This window comes from Cimex lectularius, unplaced genomic scaffold (genome assembly GCF_000648675.2).
Source record: "Cimex lectularius strain Harlan isolate CLEC.00 unplaced genomic scaffold, Clec_2.1 scaffold132, whole genome shotgun sequence".
NCBI classification, from domain to species: Eukaryota; Metazoa; Arthropoda; class Insecta; order Hemiptera; family Cimicidae; genus Cimex; species Cimex lectularius.
The window spans coordinates 790755-811327 of record NW_019392772.1 but is presented as its reverse complement, the minus strand read 5'-3'; the positions used below and the strand labels follow the sequence as shown (position 1 = coordinate 811327).

The 20573-nt window shown below is 33.4% G+C and overlaps 1 protein-coding gene and 1 long non-coding RNA gene across 2 annotated transcripts in view; both read left to right on the top strand.

The window, feature by feature from the left end:
• LOC106662278 overlaps positions 1-875 on the top strand; it is a 35814-nt gene extending 34939 nt beyond the window's left edge. Inside the window, exon 6 of the long non-coding RNA XR_001339867.2 lies at positions 602-875. This is a non-coding gene — a long non-coding RNA (uncharacterized LOC106662278). The remainder of the gene's footprint in view (positions 1-601) is intronic.
• An 8182-nt stretch (positions 876-9057) lies between these two features.
• Positions 9058-19301, top strand: LOC106662070 (aldehyde dehydrogenase, mitochondrial-like). The gene is made up of 10 exons (XM_014385875.2): positions 9058-9191; positions 12937-13041; positions 13103-13243; positions 13301-13547; positions 13601-13785; positions 13842-13988; positions 14045-14182; positions 14238-14402; positions 14750-14907; positions 19111-19301. Exons 1-10 carry the CDS (start codon positions 9078-9080, stop codon positions 19256-19258), a joined length of 1548 nt encoding a protein of 515 aa, XP_014241361.2. The 5' UTR covers positions 9058-9077; the 3' UTR covers positions 19259-19301.
• The last annotated feature ends 1272 nt before the right edge of the window (positions 19302-20573 follow it).

The window sequence follows — 20573 nt, the reverse complement described above, 5'->3', positions numbered from 1 at the left end:
CCTCTGAATTTTACATTTTAAGAATCAACTTTCATCAAACATTTGGCGTTGACATGGCGTTCATCACTGTAAGGTAAAGGTCCCGAGTTCGAATAGTGAATAAAGATTTAGAACAAGGAAGGCAATCAATGTTTCATCTCAGTTCAAAAGATATTTGTATACATTTATATAGTGCGCGCTAATATATAACTGATGCAAATGGTTTGCTATTTATGTCAGTTATTTTAAAATCAAGACATGAATTGCTGGGGAATAATAACTGTGCAAATGGAGATGAAAGGAGGTGTTGTGCTTTATGAAACAGAGGAGACGTGTAAAATGTATCACTTTTTGGGGACATGCCCAGTACTGAAAGAATTCAGATTCAAATGGTTTATTAAGCACACCGAACTACCAGAAATATTTGGTATCCCTAAATGGGAACAATTAGTACAGCTTATATCAATCTGTCAGCATGTTTTAAGGTATAGAAATAAGAAAGAAAGGTATCGAAACAAGAAATCCGAGAATTGTGGATATACACATAACAATTATAAGAGCCTTCTCCCTTTCTTTTTTTTTAAATTTTGGTTGTATATTACAAGTAGTTACTCACTTTTAGGTAACAAGCAATGGTGAACAAGAATGGAAGAAACAGAAAAAATGCTACCCATTGGTATCACTCCAAATTTCTTGCATTACAATTCACTTTCACTATCTTCAATATACAGGAGTTCTCTGGGCCATTCCTCTTTAGCCTACTTGGAAGTTGTGTAGGGATTCGGCGTGATGAGAGCTGTCGATGAGTGGGTTTAATGACCAAGTGATTTTTGGAACTTACGATATCTTCGTAGGAAGGTATTGCGCAAGGGGGGTAGATGTAGATGTAGATGTAATAGTCGGGGTATAATATACTGCACCTTTTAAAAGCTATTGTTTCCTCCGTTCTGTGCCTAAAGCACACCGGGGAGTTCTATTTCACCAAGGAACTTGATTAATAGGCCCAGTTTCAATGGTCACATAGTACATCCCAAAGCACTTCCTCCTGCGGGCAAGTATAGCACCGCAGTTTGTCAGTAGACTCCTCTGCCTCTTTGCACAATCTGCATGTGCCGTCTTGGATTATGCCAATCTTCTTTAAGTGCCCATTTAGCTTGCAGTGTCCTGTTAGGAATCCTATCAGGATTCGCAGTTCATTCTTGTTTCCTTTGACACATTCTGTAATTTCTTTTCTTCCGAAGTTTGTTAGGTGATTCTTAGATTGCCTGTGTCCAATGAGTGAATTCCTTTGTTTCTTCATTTTCTTTTTGTCCTTCTGTCTGAGATACTCATTGATAGTGTGGGTTCCTATGCCACAAAAGGGTTCAGGTCCTATCAGCGGTGTAGCAGCTCCTTTCCTTGCAAGGGTGTCCGCTTTCTCGTTGCCTTCTACTCCAACATGTCCTGGGATCCAGCAGAGGCTGACTTTATTCTGCGTGACTAATATGTTTAATATTTGGTTTTGTAGTTCAACACCATCTCTGAACTAATGATATTTTAGCTTTGTGCTTTGATGGCTGCTTGGCTATCTGACATGATTGCTACGTTCTTGTTTTTGTACCCTTTAGTCAATTTGAGTTGAGTACATCTCTCGATTGCATGAATCTCAGCTTGGAAGATTCTGGTGTATTTTCCCATGGATTCTGACTATTTGATTCCAGGATAGTCCTGCCCCTGTACCTTCTTGAGTTCTTGTGTTCTAGAGAAAGAGAGAGCGCACGGAGGGTACTATAGGATCGTTGAGATTGGTTTTATCCGATACGTAGAAGGGAGCATTTAGGATATTTCTAGGATTTTGGATTGGGATGTTTTGATTCGTTGTATGTCGGAACGCCAAACTTACCCCAAAGTTTCACTCCATAAGTCCAGATCAGTTTTAAAATACTATTGTACATTAGTGTTTGTTAGTGAATGTAATTGATCTTTTGTCAAGTACTTTTGAAAAGACTTTGGGATATCCTCATCATTTCTAGCATTTTACTTCTTATATGCGGACTTCGTCGAGATATATTCATTCCCAAGAATGGCACGTGGTTTGCAGTAGTAAGAAGAATATTATTTCAGTATATTGTAGAGGGTGAAAGTAAGGTTTAATATATTGATGTTTAGTTTAATTCCCTTAGCTCTGTACTGTTCCATTAAATAACGTTGTTCCTCCAGATTAAGAGAAGTGTGAGAGGAGAGAATTGGTGTGTCATCAGCAAAGGCAAGAAAAGAAGTGTCAGGGACAGGGCTAACAAACTACCTTGTGGGACACCGAAATCGATAGGATAGTATTATGAAATATTTCCTTCGCTAACACCAAACTACCGGTCATCGAAGTAGCCTCAGGATCAGGTAACAGGCTGATGGGAGGATGACCTTAAGCAGTGACAGCAAGGCCAGGTGGCACACCAGATCAAAGGCCTGAACCACATCGTAGAATGTGACGGAACAGCCTAGCTCGAGGGAGGAAGACATGGCGTCTACAACGGTTTGATGATGCAGGAATGGAACGCCTGAGAAATCCAATCCTTATGGAACATTTACATTGCAAAATGATCACAGTTCAATATAATCATTATTTAACCTTGACTTGTAACTTAAAATAAGTAACTCACCAAAGAGCTTGAGGTAACTTAACCCTAAGAGATTCCGGTTTTCTTTTAAGATTGGTTTGTGATGAGTTTTTATATTCTTATATAATTCCCCTATAACATGAGTAACGATCAGAAATGCACGCTGCACATACACTCCTCATGATCAATGTGATTTATTTTAATAGGGAGAAGTGATAGTTGAGCACTTCATGAAGAAAAATGTTCTGACGTAGCTAAAAAGCGACAAGAATTGTCTTAACAAGCATCCCATTTGAAAGCTTATTAATGACGCAAGAATTGTGGAATTTTTCAATCTCCAGGAAATATATCGTTCCGAATTTTTGAAATTGTTAGGTCTTTTAATGTTCAAATTTTCTAAGTTTGTGCCAACAGAAGCTATCAGTTTGGCTAAGAGGCTTCTGTACAGAATTCATTTTTTGGATAATTTAACGAAAATTTTAAAAACGACCTCCATTTTTAAATTTAAGTATGTAGCGAGGAGATTTTTCTTGTGTATAAAAATTAACAAGTCCATTTTTCCGATTTTTACAATCGTAGTCCCAACGTAGTAGTGAGAAAACCCGTTTTCTTGCTACATTCTTCTACTATTTAGATCTACTATCACCTAGTTCGTTTTTGTGCCTCATAGCTAACTACCTTGTGGATGGTCATTTGTATTCCATAATAAATATATTATTGCACGGATGTGTACCTCGCATAGAAAATGTATTGTTTATATTCATTTGATTGTTATTAACTTAAAAATATTTTTTGTAACAAAAATCAGCTTCTTTTCTTTTCAAATCTTAAAACGATCATTATTCATTCGCTGAGGATTTTGTTAAATGAACCGACGATTATGCGTTTGCAGCTATTTGTAAAAATGCACAGTTGTAAGTTAAAAATTTTTTTTTTCGCAACTGTGAATTTCGAAAATCCACCGGCACTAACGTGTCGCAAGTGATAAGTTGTTGCTGAAGTCGCGGGCCCAGGGGATTCTTCCGTGAAATGTCAAAAGTTCAAGTTTCCATTCTGGACGGTCGGCCGTATTTGGTCCTTTATTTGTTGACGCGGGTTGCTGGACGGTCAATAGATCTCTTGTCAGGTTGATGATCCTTGAAATAAAAGACGACGACGATCCAGATCGTGCGATAAGGCGAGAACAGGCGGACCACGAGGTGCTATAAAAATCAAACTATTTGAAAACTTCGCCTTTCGTATTATTTGTAATAGTACTTTTTTAAATACTCTATGCATATTTCGATCTGAAATATCGATTGATAAATCAATAATCTGGTAGATGATCATTGCACTGATCACTTGCTCGTCTTGTCTTTATATACGTTAGCAAGCATAATTGCATTATTAATATATATACTTAATGTTAAAATATTAATACTTAACAGAAAAAATTAAACCCCACCCAATTTATTTTTCACACAAAAAGTCTTCCTGAATTAAGCTCATAGTTAGCCACATTCTACAGCATAAGCTATATAGAATTATTATGGGATAAATCCAAACGCAACTTAAATTTTACATTTAAAATAAAATATTGTGACAGTTTTACCAAACAAAAATAAATAAATAAAATATTAAAAAAATCGGTAAACAGCCACTTGATCTCATTATTTAACCCTTCGGTCATCGGATTTATTCCCTTTGAATTAGAAAATACGCGTATAACTATTTCGCAACTTCCTGCCAGTGGAACAACCAGTCAGACGAGATCTAGCCAAATAGAATTAAAAACTATCGCCCTGACCTTGTGACCCAATTTTCCCAAGTTCCGTAATTCGGAATAGCTATTTAATTTTTTCTAAGTAGCTAATTGAAAACATTTATTGTAATGATTTTCTTAATAATGTTCCCGAGATCGTATTGACTTCCACCACCTCAAAATAAAGAAATTAGCATCAATGTAAATAAAATTAATGTGTATAAAAAAAGTATCAATATACTAACTTTTCTAATCGTTGAAATGCAAATTATTTTGTATAATTTGTATTTGACAGCAAAGAAGTATAGTTTAAAAGTATTTATTTGTAATAAATTATTGTTTATTTTTTGTCATTACAAAAAATCATTAACATAAATGAACATAAAATATTACGTAGACAGTAGTAGAATTCAAATGATTCCATTAATATTAATGGATATTGTAAATCGATGAAAATGCATTTATGTATAATGTAAATGTGACAATTAAACAAATACATAATGAAAATAATGTTTCGCATATTTGACAACAGAAATATAGGTTTAATAAATTAATTTTCAAGACAGAAATATAGGTGATATCAGATTTATTTACGGGTAAATGGACACAAATACGAAACTATGTAAATAAGGAAAAGGGGGAAAAGACATTTATGAAGGTCGCCTGACAAAATTTACATAGAGGAAAAATTCTCAATGGAAAAATAATTAACTTGTTTAGATGTGTAAAATGCACAGTTCGTTCGTTTCGTATTGTTATTAATGTTTTTATACATTTAATTTTTTATTTTTACTTGTGAGGTTTTTTATTTAGAAGAAAGATTATTTTTATGCAGTAATTTAATTTTTTTGTTTACTTGACCGTTAGTCAACACGGTAATTTGTTTTGTTTGGTTGTTGTCTATAAATTAGAAACAATTAATGTTAGTCTTTTTTGGCATCAGTAAGATTTTTTTTAAACGCTTTGTTTGGTTGTTTTTGTTGTTCGTTACAAAAATAAACAAAAACAGATTAGCACAAATTACTGGCAGCAGCATACAGTTTTTATGTAATCTTTTAAATAATTATTTTAATAATATGTTGCTTATAAAAATTTCTCTACTTTAACAGCTCTCTCTCACTCTCGCTCTCTCGCTCTCTGTCTCTCTCTATCTCTGTCTCTCTTTGTCTCTCTCTCTCTGTCTCTCTCTGTCTCTCTCCCTCTCTCTATCTCTCTGTCTCTCACTGTCTCTCTCCCTCTCTCTGTCTCTCTGTCTCTCTTTGTCTCTCTGTCTCTCTCCCTCTCTCTGTCTCAATCCCTCTCTCTGTCTCTCTCTGTCTCTCTCCCTCTCTCTGTCTCTCTGTCTCTCACTGTCTCTCTCTCCCTCTCTCTGTCTCTTTGTCTGTCTCTCTCTGTCTCTCTCTGACTCTCTCTCTCTCTCTCTCTCTCTCTCTCTCTCTCTCAATATATGCACAAATTATTTTGTAGTTGTATATTTTTTATCGTTAGAAAAAAAATATATTTATATTATTATGTTGTTATACAATATTAATTTGTGATAATTGAATAAATGGGGTATTAAAATCATTGGCCAAAGTGAATCAAGTTCTTCCTCTAGTACTAAATTAATATAAATTAAATAAGCCAATAGTAATCACCAAGTTTTTAGAGCCAATTAAACCGAATCACTGACACATCTGCTAACAGCGTCAAAGTGTATTATTTAAGTTTTGCAATTCCAATTGGAAGAAATTTGCCTAATGACAAGCCAATTAGATGTTTGCTCATGAGTTTTTCCCAACTGGCCGCAGTCGGCCAAGGACTGATGAGCGTGTTCCAAAATAATTAATAGAAGGGATTTAAAAAAATTAACAGATCCGATTGAAAAATTCTATCTTGGAAAAGCTCTTTAAGTCTGTTAGATCTGCTAACCAGGTGACACGAATCTAAAACGTAAAGAGATAAAGCCCAAATTATTTCATTACCATGAACAAAAATAATTATTAGAACTCATAAATCGTAAATTTGTGCACTAATTGGTAATTTTGGCCCTGACGGGATGGTAACATTTGATTTTGAAATGAGCCAAAAGATAATAACGTATAATAACGATTCGAACCAGTTTTTTTAATTGACATCTTTAATAAACTTTTATAACCCAGAAAATTTAAGACCTTGTTTGTTCACACATAAATAGTCTTTACTTCGATGAATCTAGGTTTTCACACTTTCGTTGCAACGTTGCAAATTCGAAAGGTTGGGTGGAGATGGGAAGTTGGCGTCCGAGTGGATCGAAGTTACGATAGCACAAGTGGTAGAGCAGCGGCGTATTTAGCCGAAGGTCGTGGGTTCGAATCCCGCTCGTAACACTGACTTTTTCATTTCCACCAATGTCTTACATAAAGATTAATTAACTGAAAGATATTATTTGGTTAATCGGACCACGAAATCTAATGAATTTAATAATAATACTTTATTTGACAATTATATACCATATTAAAAAAACATAAGTATTTACAGCAATGGAATATCCATCTGCTTGGAGTCGAGATTACTGATAAAATATTTAAAAAGGATAATAAAATAGCCAATAAAATATAATAATATTCCCTGTGTTTTATAACATAATTAGAAAGAAAAAGAAAACAAAAACCAAAAAAAAAAATTTTTTTAAATAATATATAAATAATAATAAAAGTAAAAATAAAATAATCTGGTGACCACAGACCAAGATATACCATTAATTTAAGTAAAACTTTTTTCCAATAAATTAAAACTATAACTCTTGCACCAGTTCCCAGCGGTAATACCTCATTTAAAAATTTGAATGGCTTCCTTTCGAGATTGTAGCACTACTCAAATAAGAAGCACGCATCTCGGACAAAATTGTACATTTAGCAAAAAAGTGCACTATGGTTTCCTTTTGCCTTGTATTGCACAGAAAGCACATTTCTGTATCCCTCTGGCAGCTTATCAAGAGGGTAGAAAGTTAAGGAACAGAAGTTCTCCTCGGAGTTTGAAAAGCCAGCCGAGATCCCTCAGTTGTTGTGTTCTTCCATGTTTCTAATTCGTCAAGCAGAACACATAGAGATTTCGGTCAAGCTTCTCGTACAAAAGAAACCTCTCTGTTGTCAACGTTTGCTCCAAAAACCTCTTCTTATCGCTAGACCTTATATTGGAAAGAATGCTCTCGAATTCTGCCATCCAATCGGAAGTGTTGTCTCGAGAGAATCGAAAAAAAGGATATCTATCTGGCAAGGAACTCCAGTGCTCATACCAGAAAATATTTTTATTTATTATCTCCTAAGATGTAATTTGCGTGTAGCGGTGACCAGAGAATTTTAGGGTTTTGTACCATATAAAATGGAGTTTAACGTGTGCAGAAATAAGGGATCAAACAACTGCTTGATGAATCATCTCAATGATTTTTCCAACTGATCCTAAGGTTGAAAACCCCAAACTTGACATCCGTACGTGAGAATGGAACGGCAAACCGCATTAACCACTTTATATTTGGAAAATAAATGGACCAGATCATGCATCATGAACCCAGGACACATCGTATTAAGCGCAAATTTTGCTGCCGAGACGTTTTGCACAAAGTGAGTATTGAGCGACAAATAGGAAGTTAGCGTCACACCGAGGTAATTGTACTGATTTACTACTTCGATAGGAGTTCCTTTACCATTCCATTTTTCTTTCGAGGCTAGTCTGCCTCCTCTCCTAAAAACAATTTCAGTTTTTGTAAATTACCGGTTAGGTTCCATATGTCGCAGTATTTCGCCAGGCTATTAATATTTTGTTGTAGAGAGGAAACGTTATCCGCAAGCAAGACCATATCGTCTGCGTAAATGAGGGCTTTTACATACGAGCTACTAACCTTGTTTCCTGCATTCAAATAGGTAGGTAAATCATCAACAAAAATAGAGAAGAGAAGGGGTCTAAGAATACAGCCCTGCCTTACGCCTGATGCCACGTGAAACTAGTCTGAAACGCCTGTTTTCCCCCGCACTGATGAGATGCTTTGTCATAAACGGACTTAATTATATGGATTAATTTAGAAGATATGCCAAGTTTATAAAGTTTTAATATCAGTGCTTGCCTGTCCACACGATCAAAAGCTGCCTTAAAATCGACAAAGAAGCAATAGAGTTTTTGTCTTCTTTTCATCAATCTTAATTTTATGATATTAAGTAAAACAAAAATGTTATCTATTGTTGAGTACCCTCGTCAAAAACCAGCTTGAGATTCCCAAAGATGTTCATTAGAGGTGACGAACACTTCCAACCGACGAAGTAAAAGCCCAGAAAAAATCTTGACGATACTGTCTATGCACGAGATTCCTCTGTAATAGGATGTATCATTGATATCGCTTTTTTTTTACAAAAAAAGAGAGAAGAAAATTGACCTACTGAATGATGGAGGGGTTTGTTCCTACTTTGCAAATTGTAATTCGACATTCTTTATTATTGAATATTTTTACAGTAATTTTATTCTTATATTTGGCATAATGCTACAGGTTTGTTATTAATAGAATAATGTCTTTCAGAATTTTTTCTAGTAGGTAAATATGTAAACAGAACCGTTTTGAAACGTTTCAAATTTAGATATTCATTTTGTGAAAGTGTACTATTTCATGAAAACCTAATTTTCTTTTACAAACTGTCCCAACGACCGAAAAAAATATCATATCACCCCTTTTTTAAGTAAAAGGTGGGAGACGGAGTTTATATAAGTAAAAAGCTTTTGGCTTAGCCCAGTTCAGAAGATAAGGGTCAAACATGTACAAGACGGTGCTCAGGGTCCCACAGACCGTCAAACAAACTTTGCAGCAAAGGTTTCTCGCCTCGCAGATCCCTGAGCCACACAGGACGCCGAAACTACCATGCACTAAGGTCATTTTTAATTTAATTCAAAAATCTTACCTTTATTATTTAATTTAAATCGGTTTCAGTCGTGATTTTTGACCATAAAATATTTACTTAGCATTGTAAATGAAAATATAAAATTAATCAAGGAAATATATATGTCGTATAATATATATAGTCAGTCGGAAATATATATAGTCAGTCTTATACAATTATCCTAAAACAATCCATTTTATTTCACTAGTGTCTTTTTACGATTTGAAAAAATTACTAAGTTTAAATTTTAAAATAAATCAAGGAAATGTAACATTTTCCCTCATTATTATAAAAACATTCTAATTTAGTTAACAAGTGTTTGTTTTATGATTTGAAATAGTCGCTAAGGCTATTGTCAATTAAAGTTTAAAATCAATCAAATGCAACATTTTCTTATATTATTCTAAAAGCATTCCATTTTTTAGCCTTTTTTTGTTAGATTTGAAAAAAATCACTAAGCCCATCATAAATTAAAGTTTAAAAATAATGAAGGAAATATACCATTTTTAGAAAAATATTCTAAATTCATTCGAATTTATTTAACGAGGGCTTTTTAAGATTTGAAATAATCACTATGGTCATTGTAAATTTAAGTTTAAAATTAATCAAGGAAATGTAACATTATAACACAGTATTGTAAAATATTGTATTTTGTTTAACGAGTGTTTTTTTTTAAGATTTGAAATAATCGCTAAGACCATCTGTAAATTAAAGTTTCAAATTAATCAAGAAAATCTAACATTTTCACACTTTATTCTAAAAACGTTCCATTTTATTTAACGAGTGGTTTTTTAAGATTTGAAGTAATCGCTAAGACCGTTATAAATTAAAGTTTAAAATTAATCAAATGTAACATTTTTATATATTATTCTAAAAACATTCCATTTTCTTTCAGCAGTGTTTTTTTTTAGATTTGAAATAATCACCATGGCCTTTGTAAATTAAAGTTTAAAATTAATCAAGGAAAGGCAACATTATCACACAGTTTTGGAAAACATTGTATTTTGTTTAACGTGTTTTTTAAGATTTGAAATAATCGCTAAGGCCACTGTAAATTAAAGTTTAAAATTAATGAAGAAAATAAAACATTTTTACCAAAATATTCTGAACACATTCCATTCTATTTAACCTGTGTTTTTTAAGATTTGAAAAACTGTCTCTATTGAGCAAAATTAAAATTTATTTCTTAAAATAAAAAGTTAAAAAACTATTTTATAGAACGTAATTTTAATAATTATGATATTAATTGGTATTGTTTTAAATTTGTTACACAATTATTCTGAACATATTCCATTTTAATTAACGAGTGTTTTTTAAGACTTGAAAAATTTTCACTATTGAGTAAAATTAAATTTTCTTACTAAAATTAAAACTTAGAAAACTACTTCGAAGAACTTACATATAACAATAATTACAATTTTATTTAACTTTCAACCATGTTTCGTAGCTTTGATTGAATTGCTGACGGAAAGATAGCCAGTTACAGACTAATTGAATCAATTTGAACAACATTTTAGTGATTTTTCACTGTTTCTGTCGTTTCCTCAATTTTTTCTTGATAAGCTGGGCTAAATTCTGAAAGAAAAACAATATGTGCGGCTAAAACTCTGGAGTTTGAAATATGTAGGCTACAAGGGAATAATCCAGATAAAATCTGACATATCATTTTAAAGCTAAATATTCAAAAATTGCCATTTTTTGAAATTGTATCATATTTAAAAAAAATATATTTAATATTACAGGTTTTCTAAAAAAATGCGTTATTGTTCAGGGATGGTTTTTTAATCTATTGTGGTAAAATATATAATAGTTGATCGATATCCAACATTACATTAGTTTGTTTTTACATACAATTTTTTATATTAGTTTTTTCTTTTTACAAAATAGATTATATACTCTTTTTGTCAATAGATATTGTTCTTTATTCCAGTCATTTTCAAAGAATATGATAAGGTTAAACAGGTTTTTTTTTTCATTGCAAATAACTTTTCTCTTAAGATAGTTTATCGGTTGACCCTTAGAAAAGGCTGAATTTATGTTAAAACGGTGATTTGTATGCTAGACGATATCGCCTCTTTCGAAATAGGAATATTTCACAAACAATGCGTTACCATAAATTCGAAAATAAGCGTACTACGAACGTATTATTTATAATCTACTTTACCAACCTGAAAATTTCAACTTTTTTTAAACGTGGGTAAGCCCATTTGTAAATACGTTAGGTTCGAATTTAGGACCGCTGGATTCGAACCTGGGACCTCTACTTTACAATAATGAGCGCAGTGTCAACGCCATTACCCCTAAATCTCCAATTTTAAATTTATTAAATTTTAAAATACTATTAACTAACTAATTTATTTTGGCATTCCGAAAATACATTTAGCTGAGAGCATACTCAGACGTGCTAAAAGGGCGTACCTCAAGCCTACTACTATTGTAGATTAACTGCAATTAATTACATACTACTTCCTCTTTCTAGACAATTCCTCCACTTTTTCCGTATTAAAAAACGATATTGTTATTCTTCACGAATCTAAAAAGTCAATATTGACAGAAAAAGTGCATATACCTATAGGAAGAAAACTGATGCTTGAACAACGAGGAGCAGGCCAGGTAGTACCTCTCAAGTATTTTATTTCATAATGCCATTGATTGATCAGATAAAATTTTAGCAATTCTATGTATTTTTTTTCTTTCTCTTTCTCCCTCTCTCTCTCTCACTCTCTCTCTCTCTCTCTCTCTCTTTCTCTCTCTCTCTCTCACATCTCTTTCTTACTCCCATATAGTAATCAATAAGAACTGTCGAGAAATTGCTACTATTTTGCATTGTTTTCGAACAAAACGTAAATAAAAATCGAAATTGAATTCGTTTTTGCAATTTACCTTAAATTGTTCAAATTTTTGAGTCATCTAGTGAACCTTTCAGTCTAACAGATATTGCATTTTTTCTTACTTCATGCTATACGCTGACCATGATCACTTCCTAAATAATCTCTGACCCTGATTAACGAAATGAACCAATTTTCTTGAACAGTTAAGATAAGCTTTCATAAAAATAAAAATAATAATAAAATAAATAGTGCCAGATTTTGTAAGATTGTTTCAATTCCTTCCAATTTTTAGTTTGTTATGAAATTTACTAAAAAGGGTTTACATGCGTTTAACCTGCTCATTTTATCTTTGTACACGTGCAATTTTCTATTTTTATTTTGTTTTCCTGTAAAGGTTTCAACTAAACTGTTATGCTAAATCCCGAGGACCCACGTCGAAGTACTGTTTAAACGATCATTAAATCAATTGTAGATTCAGTACAATCGTCCCATTAGCCAGTAGAAAAACCCATACGAATTGTTTGTGCGTGGACAAGCAGAAAAACAAAACTAAACAATATTAAATGGTAAAAACCGGATGGCAAAGTTCACATTGAACGATTATCCACAGAGAGATCGACGACCTCAAAACTCACCAATGTTATTCAATAAACGATCTGTTGCCACTCCTTTGTACTCGATTGTTTGGAAGTAGATGGTTTTATTAATGAACTGAAGTATCTTTTTACTTTTTATAGTAGCACTTTGATTAATGAATTAAGTTCAAGTCATTTGTGGAACATTGACCGTAATTACTAATTCGTGTTAGTTTATTTGATAAGTCAGATTAAAAATTGCTATTTTTCTGAATCGCAATATGTATTAAGATTCATGATAGTGTCAATCTTACATTTTTATGGTTGCAGCTTTTTATAAATAACGAATGGGTTGAATCTAAGTCAGGGAAGACCTTCGACACTGTAAACCCTGCTACCGGGGAAGTAATAACCCAGCTGCAGAGAGGATCTAAGGTGATTGTTAAACAAAATTAAAGCCAATTGAAAAGCTAAAATTTTTGAATTTTATCAACAGGAAGATGTTGACGTCGCGGTCGAAGCGGCGAAAGAGGCTTTCAAACTGGGATCACCCTGGCGGAAATTGGACGCTGCGAAAAGAGGAAAACTCATCTATAAACTAGCCGAACTTCTAGAAAGGGACTCTGTTTTACTTTCTGTAAGTTTTCAATAAAGATTTGTATTATAGGAATTTTTTATAAAATAAAACTTGCAGAGCCTGGAAGCGCTCGAATGCGGAAAAGTTTACGTACCTACTCTGAAAGGAGATCTGCCGTGGGCTGTGAGGAATTTGAGGTATTTCGCAGGAATGGCTGATAAAGGCAACGGGATCACTGCACAAATTGACGGCAACTTCATGGCTTACACTAGGCAGGAGCCTGTGGGCATTTGCGGCCTCATAACCGCCTGGAACTTTTCGCTGCTCATGATTACCTGGAAATTGGCACCGGCCATCGCGGCAGGTATTGTCCGCCATGTAAAATAAGGGAAAAAACATTAATAAAGGGTTGTTTAGGATGCACGATGGTCTTGAAGCCGTCACAGCATACTTGTTTGGCAGCCCTGCATCTCGGTGAGCTGGTTAAAGAAGCAGGTATACCTCCTGGGGTAGTAAACATCGTCCCTGGATTCAGCGACGTAGGAAGTGCAATCGCCGAACACCCTGAAATCAATAAAATCTCTTTCACCGGCTCGACACCTGTAAATGTCGTATATACAAAAGTAAATATCTTCAATTAACTTCCTGTTTCTTTCAGGTCGGTCAAAAAATTTACGAAAAGGGCGCACTCAACATGAAAAGACTGACGTTGGAACTCGGGGGAAAATCTCCAAATATAATCTTGAAAGGGGCAAACATCGACGAAGCAGTCGAACACGCACACTATGCTGCATTCCACAACATGGTAGGGTAATTTATGGATCATTCAAATATTTAAAAATTAATAAACATTTCTTCAAGGGTCAATGCTGCTGCGCTGGGTCCAGGACGTTCGTGCACGAATCATTGTACGATGAGTTCGTCGAAAAGAGCAAGGCAAGGATCAAAGCGAGACGGATCGGAAACCCTTTTGATTTAGACGTCGACCACGGACCACAAGTAAGTCAAAACGTAAAGCTTATATGAAACAAACAATAACAAATTTCAAACTCAGGCGACACAAGATCAATTGGACGTCGTGATGAAATACATCGAAATAGGCAAAAAAGAAGGTGGACACGTCGAAGTTGGTGGAAACCGAATCGACCGGCCGGGATTTTACGTCGAGCCTACTTTATTCACAAACGTTAAGGATGAAATGACCATTAGCAGAGAAGAGGTAAGCTTTGATTAATAAATTATTCCCTTCACAAGGCAGTGAAGACTTGAACGTAAGAACGCTAACGTTGCTTGTTTTAGGACGCGATAAGTTGAAACAATCCATTTAAGTTTCATTGGCACACGCATTATTTTATTTTATCTATTTTTATAGCTACAGTATTATTTAAATCTTAGATTAAGGTTCTGAGGTTTACATCTCGAGCCTGATGAATGAATTTTCTTTCAGATGTAGACACGCCAAACCTTATTTATTGAATTGTATTTTCCCGTTTTCTCACCCTTTTTCTTATTTCTTATTGTAAACTGCGAGATGTTATTTATTTAGCTTTTTATTTAATCCCTCAGATTTTTGGACCTGTGCAGCAGGTAACGTCGTTCAAGACTGTCGACGAGGTCATCGAAAGGGCGAACAACTCAGAGTTTGGACTGGCTTCCTCCATCTTCGGAACCAACGTCGACGAGATCAACACCATTGTACAAGGTCTCAGAGCTGGATCTGTTTGGTAAGATATTATTAATACATTTATTAATATACAGTGTGCAATCCTGTGTGATTGAAGAAAAAAATTAACCAATAAGAAATAATTTTACCGAACCCTTGTCGAATTAGCAGAAATTCGATAAGCCGAAAAGCAATAAACAAATCGGGTTAAAAAATTAATCCATTATAGATTACATGATCAAGTGATTTATTCACCTCTAATTGTAAGTTGAAAAATAAGCTGGAAGTTTTGAAAATCCTGGACATTGGTGAAATCTTGGTCGTTTCTGAACATTTTTCCATCTGTCAAGCCGTTTTGGTCTGTCAGATACGGTTTAGCTTCTCGCCATCGTTAGTTTTTAAAAACAATTTTTGTCAAAACCCACCCCTGAAGTTGACGAGAAGCCGAAACGCATCTGTCTAAAACTGCTACCACAGACCAAAATGATCGGGAACCACCAAATCTCACACTACAGGTAATAGAATTATATAGGAGAGTGTTGTGCCTCAATAATTGATCATTAACACCATAAAAAAATGGAAAATGCAAAAACAATTTTTAGGATTATCTAGTACATATATTAGATATATTGGTCAAAATTATAGTTAATGTATACTTCTTAAAATTGTTTACGTCCTAATAATTTTCCATTGACCCTGAATTTTATATTATCCAGATCAATAAATTATATGAAGTTTTAAAATGCAAAATCTATGATCACCTTGAATAATACAAAGCAACAAGTCAACTTGCATGCAGGTTGTTCATCGGTGTGTTTTACTCAGCGACGTTCTACCTCTTTTCATAGGAGAATGTGGAAAATCCCATGATGGCACTTTCTCACTAAAGTCGTTTATAATTTAATAATATATTTCGCTCTAACGATGATAATATAACAAAATTGAAGACTTTTTACACGATGAATCAATGTACGCTAAGGTGAAAATAGTTGATCATTTGACGATCGACAAAGTTCAAACAACTTCATAGATGTCATTTTAAATCGTATTCGTTCACATGTACTCAATGGACCTCACGAGAGACTGGAATGACCTTAGTTGCCGAAACCGGTCCCGAAGAGTTGCCAGGAATAGGAAATGAACTTGAAACTCCTTCGTACTGCATAATCCGGGCATTCTTCTGTAAAGCCACTTGTAAGCTTTTCCATGCACACGCACATTTTATAGGTCATGATTAATAATAATATGATAGTTAAGGAAATTTCTCGAATGTTATCTAGGTTTGAAGTTTAGTAAACCCTAGGAAACAAGAAAAAAATTGATGCATTTACTATACAAAGTATCAAATCACTAGTGTCCTCCATGTTTTCTCAAAAACTACTTAACCTAAAAAAAATTTAAGGAGTCAATTTCTGCTCTTAAGTAAATTCGAAAACATCTTAGAGCGCGATAAATTAACACAAAAATATGCACAAACAAGAAAAAAGAGCAACTCTCATTAACAGTCACTAGTATATATTAGCTTTAATCATTTTCCATGTCATAGGAGGTCGCGATGCTTCAGCCATCGGGGGTGATTACTTGGAAGGGTGCGGGATGAATGGTTTCAGACCTGAGAGTTTGTGTGACTGGTTGTGTTTGTGTAACTTCTTGTGGGAGTTTGTCGCAACTTCAGGGACAGATCGGTTACATACAAAGTTGCATTGGATTACATTATATTACAAAGCAGCATACATTGGTTCTGAGGATTTTGGATTGTAGGGATTAGACGTTGGAGGTTGGAACGTTTAGTTGAACCCAAAATTCGATGCCATATGACCAAATGGGCGTCAAAATAGTTATATTAATGAGTCGTTGATTTTGAAGTCAGTTTTGATCGTTGGTCCAGCAATTTTTTAAGACGTCTGAAGCGTCTGTTTACTTCTTAACTTTCGACACGTGGGTGAGGGTTCAATGTACGTCGTTTGTCAATGTACAGCCCAAGACAGCAGACCACATTAGCGAGGGATACTATTGTACTAGATGGAAGCGTCTGATGTTCTACGAGGGGTGAAAGCGGCCCCGTGACATAGGTTTGCAGGTTTCCGCTTGAGATGACAGGATCTTTATGAGAAACGGATGGCGGTGTGATTCAGATATGTGGCAAGAAAGAGTAAGCTTGTCGGCGGTATTGTGTGGAGGTTGAGACCTAAGGTACTTCCTTATGGTGCCTTTGCATCAGTGCGATAGCCGGCGGATAGAATGGAGCCACTGATGAATTCAAAGTAGCTGTCGGTTAGGTAGATTTTACGATCAGGTAGTAGTTAAAGGGGAGAACTTCAAAAAGTTAAATAGATAGTTTGTTTTATCAATGCTAATTTACATTTTCATTTGGGCTTAACCAAGTTGATTCGATTTTATGAAAATGGGGAAAACCGTTTGAAATTAAATTTATAAAATGTTATATATTGCAAAAATAACACGTTTAATCAGAAACTGCAAAAGAAACTTCGTCATTGTTTTTAAGCTAAAAATTCATTTTTCTTTATATTTTTTATTTGAATTAAAGCACTTTCATAACAATTTATTTAAATTAAAAAATAATAAAGATAATTACAGTAAATTTCGTTGAAACACAATAAAAAAATGAAATTATTTATTTATTACAACAGTTCTAAGTTTTCCTTCATTTACAATATAACATAAACCATAAATAATAAATTATGAATAATAATAATAATAATAAAATTTATACGAGTATAATCGTGAGTGAAATTTTTGTAAAATCATTGATTCAGTCATTTTATACAAAATATTACAACATTTCATTTTAACCAATACCTTACATAAAGATTAATTAATTGAAATAATTATTTGGTCAATCGGTCCACGAAATATAATGGATTGTACACAATGTTTTCTCTTTTTTTTTAATAAGATCTAATAAATGGTTTTATTTAAATTGCTTTATTATATAGAATTATTTATAGAAACATTTTACATTTTTATAAAACAGAACATTTTTACAAAAACATAAAACAGAGAAACATTTGTATAGAAAAAGACAACTACAAAGATAGTATGGAAAAACAGAGGCGATTTTTTTTTCATTATGTGATTTATCATGTTATTTTTAAGATACCTAACGTTTTTATGAGCCGATTTTCAAATAGTTTTCGCCATTTTTCATAAAATCGAATTAACTTGATGAATCCCAATATCAAAATGTAGGGTAACAAAAAATTTCATTTCTTAACTTAACTTTCTTAAAAAATAGAAAACATATTTTTTTCTAGGTTTAGTTTTTGAGAAAACCAGGGGGGACTAGTTATTTGATACCCTGTATATCAACGTACTTTAAGGGGCGTCGGTGGCCGCAATGGTTTAGGCGTTGACACGGCGCTCATCACTGTAAGGTAAAGGTCCCGGGTTCAAATCCAGCGGCTCTGCATTCCAACTCGACATACTTACAAATGGGCTTTTCTTTTAAAACACCGGCACCCCGAAGGTTGATATAACCTCTGCTGTTGCGAACCCTCGTTAAAAAAAAGAAAAAAAATCGGATTCATTTTAAGCACTCTTTAACACCCTTGAATGCGAATTTTTATAGCAAACACAAAATAAACATTGTTGAGCTCGATCAATCGGAGCTCTTTTTTCTCTTAGATGTTCGTGGTTTCACTTAAAAATTCATACTCCTTTTGATTTTATCCATCATCCACCGTAGTACAGCTGAAGTTGTGTGTTTATTATGTTTGTTGTTCAAGTCTACGTACAAAAAATGTTGTTTTTTGGTTATTATAAGTAATTATTATTGGTTATTATTGAGAAAAATAAGGATGCAATTGAAAAAAAAAACTTTCCGAATGTTTTATTTTATATCTCCGGTTCTGATTTATTTACGGAGGCCAGGTTTGGCCATTGCGTGCAGATTATAGGGTTTGAAACTCCTGTAATGTCCTAGTTTCGATGTTATTACCATTCCTTTGTTTTTCGAAAAAAAAAAAACAGAAATGCAAATTTTTTACTACGGACTTACCTTGAAGTTTTCTTCAGCATAATTTAATGCCAAAAGTTTCAATACATTATAAAACCATAACCACATAAACCAACAATAAAAGAGATCAAGAATTTACTTGTGCCTGATCTCTTCTGATCCGTTTATTATTCTTATGCACATAACAATTACCATTGATCAGAATGGCAAGAATCCCACAACTACTGTTCTGTATAAACCACCGAACATCCTATTTAATATTATCTCTTTGGCTTTTTTTTTTCACAGGGTGAACTGTTATTTTATAATAACACCACAGACGCCCTTCGGAGGTTTTAAGATGTCGGGGCTCGGCCGAGAGGGTGGCCCGCAGGGTTTGCAAGCTTTCCAAGAAACAAAATCAGTTTTCCTGAAGACACCTACGAAGAACAGCTAATGTTTCGCACAAAAAAATCATCAGAATAAATAAATAAATGAAATTGTAGTTTTATATTATCTGAAAACCATAACCACGGTTGGTAATTAAAAAAAAACAACGCGATTTTCATACTGCGATATTCCAATGTTATCATAGGTTGCTTATCATTAATTTAATTTATTTATAAATATCATATCTATCTCAATTTTGTTTTAACATTAGCGACAAACACTTCTTGTGTAGGAATTATATTATATTTTTATCATTTTTATGGGCATATCTCTAATTAATTAACCGAATTATATAATGACATAATAGAAATCCAATTGGAGGACAATTATTATATTATTTCATCTCTTCCGTAATATTGTCAGGATCGTTTTTGAAGCATTTTTTTGAGTTGACTATCAACAAAATTGATGGAATTTTGGCTTATTTTTTGTACAGCACACCACTGAAATCGTGCAATCCGGAGAGGATTCTATTGTCTTTGTGTGATTTTTTTGTATTATACTTTTGAATGTTAATAATTTTACTAAAGAAATTTAGACCAAATGTGTCGCTGATTGCAGTTGTCACTCTTTTCAATAAGTCATTATATCTTTTGTTGTATCACACTTTTGAATATGTATATCATTTTTATTAACGAATCCAAGGCATTTTAAATTGATATTTTTTATTATACTTTTGAATTAACAATTTTACTAAAGAAATTTAGACCAAATGTGTCGCTGATTGCAGTTGTCACACTTTTCAATAAGTCATTATATCTTTTGTTGTATTACACTTTTGAATATGGTTCATAATTTTTATTAACGAATCCAAGGCATTTTAAATTGATTTTTTTTATTACACTTTTGAGTATGGTTCATAATTTTTATTAAGAAATCTAAGACATTACAATTTGGTTTTATTGTATTATTAATATTACTGATGCATTTAAATTTTTTTGTATTATAGTGTTGAATGTTAATAATTTTACTATAGAAATTTGGACCAAATGTGTTCCTGATTGCACTTGTGACTCTTTTCAATAAGTCATAATTTATTTTATTGTATTACACTTTTGAATATGGATCATCATTTTTATTAACGGATCTAAGCCATTTTAAATTGATTTTTTATATTAACTTTTGAATGTTAATAATTTTACTACAGAAATTTAGACCAAATGTGTCGCTGATTAGAGGACAATTATTATATTATTTTACCTCTTTCCTAATATTGTCAGGATCATTTCTGAAGTATTTTTTTGAGTTGACTATCAACTAAATTGATAGAAATTTGGGTCCATTTTTGTACAGCACGCCACTGAAGTGGTACAATCTGGGAA

Excerpts from the sequence above, each read along its gene's own strand:
- LOC106662070 (XM_014385875.2), top strand. The coding sequence starts at position 9,078 with ATGTACAAGACGGTGCTCAGGGTCCCACAGACCGTCAAACAAACTTTG. Across the intron at positions 13,548-13,600 it reads GGCACCGGCCATCGCGGCAG|GATGCACGATGGTCTTGAAG; the intron begins GTATTGTCCGCC and ends AGGGTTGTTTAG. Across the intron at positions 13,786-13,841 it reads CTTTCACCGGCTCGACACCT|GTCGGTCAAAAAATTTACGA; the intron begins GTAAATGTCGTA and ends TGTTTCTTTCAG.